Raw genomic sequence first — 5881 nt, 5'->3', positions numbered from 1 at the left:
AGATGTTAAAGAGAGATAACGGGTGGTATCATAAGTTACTATGAGAGAGGCAGTGGGGAGGTCTTTTACTCGACCTTAAATTTGCAACTCAAGAAAAATTTGGATACAAGATATTTTATGTGTTGCAACTAAGACAGGATACTATGTTCCTGAGAAAGGAAATCTCAAATCTCATCATTCTGGAATATTTCATTTTAAATAAAGTCCCAAAGTGACAATATAAAGAGTCTGCTGCTTAAAGCAAGCTGTCACAAGACTAAAAATTTAGTACAGTTCCCCCCCAACACACACACAAAATGGTTGGCTGCAAGTATAACATCAGTACCCTATTATTTTCTTTGCATAAAATTAACATATCACAACCAATGGTTATTTTCAATTATTTGGCATCAAGTGAGTCTTAAAAGAGATTGGAATAAGATCTGTGGTAGCTTTGGAGAATTACTGCAATTGACAGTTTGACACAGCATGGTTTCAGATTATGTCAAATCTGACAAAAGCATGTGGAAGGATTCTTTTCAATTCCATCTTTTTGGAAATATTTGCCATGAATAATAATGCCTTTAATATGCAAATGATTATAATTGCATTTATTACACTGTCAAATGCAAGCTCAAATACTGGCTCTTTGTTTTACAACTCAGCACATTACACAAAATAAGAGAAATGACTGCTTTCATCATAGAGTTCATAGGAGAAAGAGCAAATTCTCTTTTCCCTGAAGTTGCTTTCATTTTCTCTCAGATATGTTCTTTTCCTCCAACCCTGAAAAAAATAAAAGAGTTTAGATGATCACTGAAGGATTTTGACATTCATATTTTCCCCTTCTTCATTTCTATCTCAATGGTCCTACATGTGCACAACAATTTTGCTAAGACAAATTGCACCTTTGAAGGGGACTTTACAGTAAAGTACCCCCATATAACTACCTTTATTCTTATCCACTGTTTGATCTTACTGTACTTTTTTTTATTCCCCAGGCGTCTCATTTTTTCATCACTTAAACAGGAATAATGTCTTATCCCGTTCATTTTTTCAACAACCTTCATATCATTCGCCTTGGCTTATTTCTTAAACCAATGACCCCTGAAGCATCATCATCTTCAACTTTTGCTGGAGAGGCCCTGCTTGGATGCTGTGGTTTTCGACCATTAGGCACATGTGGGGGTGTAGTTGGTGGGTTGAGAGGAGGAAGGGTAGGGGGAACAATCCCTCTTCAGCTTCAGTGAAGGTGGTTTAAATCTGTGACTTTGCAGTACATTTCCGGTGTAGGTCTTCTTTATTTTCTCACAGAGATGCTTTTATTCAGAACAGCAAATCCAAAGGTCTCTTGATATATATCCTGGACTCCAAAGATTTTAATTAGCATCTCCTTTTGACAGATGGGGAGGGGGTGCTGTGAGTCTGTTGTCTTTCCTCTGTTTCTTCACCACTTCCATTTGCTCCTGCCAATCTGTCCTATACTTGTGGCTACTTTTCCTTTTCCCATTGGTGGAACAGCCACTCACTGAAAGCATTGCTTCTATGGGTTATTCTTTACAATGTCTTTCCTCCCATCTACCTGGGGTACTTAATGAGCAGACTTACCTTCAGTATGAGATTCTGGGTAGAGACATTTTGTTCTTTCTTTTCACGCCTCTGAATCACAGACAGTTCAAACTCTTAGTTAAGATGCAAATCTTAGGAGAGCTACACATTAAGCCAGCATCAGCTATTTATTTCTCTATACACCTTAGGTTGTTAGAGGTTAGCCTCTTCACCAGCAAGTCTATGACACATAAGTTTGGGTGCCAAGGGGAACAGAAAGGGCCCCTGCAGAGGGTCTTTCCAAGTATATAATCTACCTCTTCATGTTATTGTCCTTACGCAAGTTCCTTTTTCCGTCCTTGTGTCTAGTCTTCAGATTCAACATTGATCATCTGCTCTGTAGCCAGAGTCATCTTTTAAAAACTCACCAATCCTACTTAAACCCTTCAGTGGCTCTTTATTGTTTACGTGATAATAATTAAACTCCTTAGCATGGTTAAGATGTTCAAAACTAGGTCCTGGTACCGCCTATCTTCTATCTCTCACTATCACTTGCCATCTTCTCACTTTGCTTTCTTTCTTTCTCTTTTTTTTTTTTTTTGAGTTGGAGTCTCGCTCTGTCGCCCAGACTGGAGTGCAGTGGCCGCTCCCGGCCACCGCAGCCTCCACCTGCTGAGCTCCGGCGATCCTTCCGCCTCAGCCTTCCAAGTAGCCGGAATTACAGGCATGCGCTACTATGCCCGGCTGACTTTTTGATTTATTGTAGAGATGAGGTCTCGCCAAGTTTCCCAGGTGAGTCTCGTACCCGCGGGCTCAGGCAATCCACTCACCTCAGCCTCACAAAGCGCGGGATTACAGGCTGAACCACCGAGCCTGGCTTCACTTTGCTTTCTAGTCATACAGAATTGTTTCTATTTTTTCCAGGCACCACATGTAGTTTGATGCCTCTGTGTCTTTGTTCACAGTATTTTCTATACCTGGGACATACCTTTTCTCATTGTTTGGCCAATTGCTTATCCTTAGTGCCTACCAAAGAGCCTGCATGGTAGCTACTTAAATTGTATTGGTTGAATAATTGAATAAATTAGTGATTTCTGTATATTTCTAAAGACTTTGCTCAGAGATTCCTTCATTGACTACATCTACACACCCTCTTCACCAGTCGCAGCTAGGAAAGAACCTCTCTTTGCTCCCAAAGCATACTATATTTCCCACATAATAACACTTATCATAGAGTAAGGCTATGAGCTTCTCTAAGGGCAGGGACCATATTCTGCTCTGTCCCCAACATCTGAAAAAGGGTGTGGCTGAGAAGGGGTGTTTAGCAAATGTTTTTTTTAACCTAATTTCTATTTTTGGAGAATAAGAATAAACAAATCCCTGGTCAAGTGAAATCTAATTTCTACTTTTTTAACACCAAACCAGCCTCCTTTGAAGCCAGATCTTTTAAGTCCTTTGAATAATATCCAATAATAATATTTGAATAATATTTTAGCTATTAAACTAAAATGGTACATATGACATTGCTTTGTAAACCCTACAACATAATACTAATGAGCTGTACTATTACCTATTTTGTACATGTCAAATGAGAAAAACTCCTTAGGAAAGTCCTTAGACCACTTCCAATCAAGGTTGGGAACCTAAAATTTCCTACATCTTCCCTTCCCTGTTCCCTTTAGTCCATAAAATACCTATAATTTCCCTGAAGTAGTTCAGTATACTGAAAGAAGGCAAGTTGGTGAAGAATTGCTAGAGTGAAGATTATTTACTATAAAGAAAAGTATTCTGATTCACCAGGTACTCTCAGCATGGTCACTTACTTTTAACCTGCTTCTCAGTCTTTGAGAGGGATAGGAAGGTGGGTGTGTGATCATTTCTCTGGGGTCCCAGGTCTGTCACAGTGATACAGCCTGCACTGATATCAGAGTCATCTTTGCTACTAAGACTATATAGTGCCTTCACTCAGATCCTAAGAAATCTACCCTAAGCTATATGTGGCATTAACCCTATTCTGCCCTGCTATGATCTGAATGTGTACCCTCCAAAATCACATGTTGAAATCCTAATTTTCAAGTGTGATAGTATTAGTATTAGGAGACCTTTAGAAAGTGAGTAGATCATGAGTGAGAGTAGAGCCCTCATGAATGGGTAAGTGCCCTCATAAAAAAGGCCCAAGGGAGTTCATTTATCCCTTCGTTTATGTGAGGACACAGTGAGAAGGCATCATCTAAGAGGCAGAGAGCCCTCATCAGATACCACATCTGGTGCCTTGATCTTGGACTTCCCGGCCTCCATAACTATTAGAATTAAATTTCTATTTTTTATAAACCACCTAATCTAAGGTATTTTGTTATAGCAGCCCAAATTAATTAAGGTATGCCTCATGTTGCAAGCTAGATATAGCTTACACTGCCTTCTAGAGTGGTACAGAAGGTTCTATTCCCTCTCCTATGGATCTTTTGCCATATTTTCTGGCTCTACATTTGTCCCTTCTCAGGTTCTCCCCTTCTCATTCTTGCTCTCCAAAGAAAATCTTACAGCCCTGGTTTATGAAAGGATATGAAAAGATTCTTAGCCCTACCTACTCTTTCTGTCTGAGCAGTCCAGATTTTTCAAAATGTTCTTATCTAGCCAATATAAATATCATATTTGGATTGTATATTAAAGAAATTATCTTTTCTGGATTATAATTCACTTAACTTTTACAAGTATAACAGCTTTATTGAAATATAATCCATATACCATGTAATTCCACCATTTAAAGTATACAATTCAATGATCTGTAGCATACTCACAGAATTGTGCAGTCATTACCACAATCAGCTTCAAAACATTTCATCACCCCAGAAAGACCCCAGACCTATATTAAAAGACATCTCCCATTTTACCCCAGTCTCCATTCCTCAAGCTCATGGCAACCATTAATCTACTTACTGTTCCTATGCCTATTATGAACATTTCACATAAATGAAATAATTCTTATGGACCCTTGTCTTTCAGCTAGTATAAGGTTTTCAAGGTTCATCCTTGTTGTAGCATATGTTAGAACTTTATTCCTTTTTATGACTGATCATATTCCACTGTATGTGTATGTATGTTTATATCACACTTTATCCTCTCATCTGGTATATAGACATTTATTTCCCCATTTTGGCTACTATGAATAATGCTGCTATAAACAGTCAGGTACAAGTTTTTGTATAGACATATGTTTTTTTTTTTTCATTTATATCTAGAAGGGAAATTGCTAATTCACCCTTAAAATGAAGACTCTAGACTTTATTTACTTATTAATTTTTATTTTAAAGATGTGGAGTACAATTCAGGGTTAGGTATACAAATGGTCATTGTACAGGTAAAGTTTGGGCCTCACTTTGGTCCTCACTTCACCTGGTTTGAGATCAGTTATCCTTATTGATGAAGTGTGCCCCCCTTCACCTGGCAGTTGCCCACTACTGCTAATCCCTTTCTTATAGTATTATAAAAATTGTTCAGGTTCTGCTTATGAGTGAGGACATTTGGTACTCAGTTCTTTTTTTTCTGTCATAGATCACTGAGTATTATACACTCTAAGTCCATCCAAGTTGCTGCAAAGTTCATAATTTTGTCCTTCTTTATGGCTGCGTAATATTCCATCATGTGTATGTACCACATTATTTTATGCCATCCACTTTTGATGGGCAGCACAGTTGGCTCTGTTTTTGCTATTGTGAATAATGCTGCAAAAAACCATGCATGTGAAGGTATCTTTTTCATAGAGTAATTTGAGTTCCCACGGTTATATTCCCAGAATGAGTATTGCTGGGTCATATAGAAGGTCAATTTTTAGATCTTTTATTAATTGAAACACTGTTTTCCTCAGAGGTTGTACAGTGTAGAAGTGTTCCCTTTTCTCTACATCCTCTCCAGCATCTGTTATTTTTTGAGTTAGTGATGATGGCCAGTCTGACTAGAGTTATATAATATCTCAGTGTCGTTTTAATTTGCATTTCTTTGATGATTAGTAAGGCTGAACATTTTTTCATGCATCTGTTGGCTGCTTTTATGTCTTCTTTTAAGAAGTGTCTATTCATATCTTTTGCCCATTTCTTTAAAAAAATTATTTATTTATTATAAAGATATAGGGTACAATTCAGGGTTATGTATACAAACATTGATCATGCAGGTACCTTTGTTGATGAGATATGACCCTCCCTCCCCTAGCAGTTTTCCACAACTGCCAGTCCCACCCCCCTTTCCCCTGACAGTTTTCCGCTACTGCCAATTACTTTCTTACAGCATTATAATTGTTCAAGGTCACCTTATGAGTGAGAACATATGGAACTCATTTCTTTGTTTCTGTGATAAATCA

The 5881-nt window shown here is 38.0% G+C and overlaps 1 protein-coding gene across 1 annotated transcript in view; it reads left to right on the top strand.

The window, feature by feature from the left end:
* Positions 1-1013: 1013 nt before the first annotated feature.
* Positions 1014-5881, top strand: part of LOC103267915 (X-linked interleukin-1 receptor accessory protein-like 2) — a 130199-nt gene continuing 125331 nt past the window's right edge. Inside the window, exon 1 of the mRNA XM_008065483.2 lies at positions 1014-1176. Coding sequence (XP_008063674.2) covers positions 1014-1176 — 163 coding nt within the window. The remainder of the gene's footprint in view (positions 1177-5881) is intronic.

The sequence above is a fragment of the Carlito syrichta genome, unplaced genomic scaffold, assembly GCF_000164805.1.
Source record: "Carlito syrichta isolate Samal-C Ts95f unplaced genomic scaffold, Tarsius_syrichta-2.0.1 Scaffold308534, whole genome shotgun sequence".
Classification (NCBI taxonomy): domain Eukaryota; kingdom Metazoa; phylum Chordata; class Mammalia; order Primates; family Tarsiidae; genus Carlito; species Carlito syrichta.
This window is presented reverse-complemented; position numbering and strand designations above follow the sequence as displayed.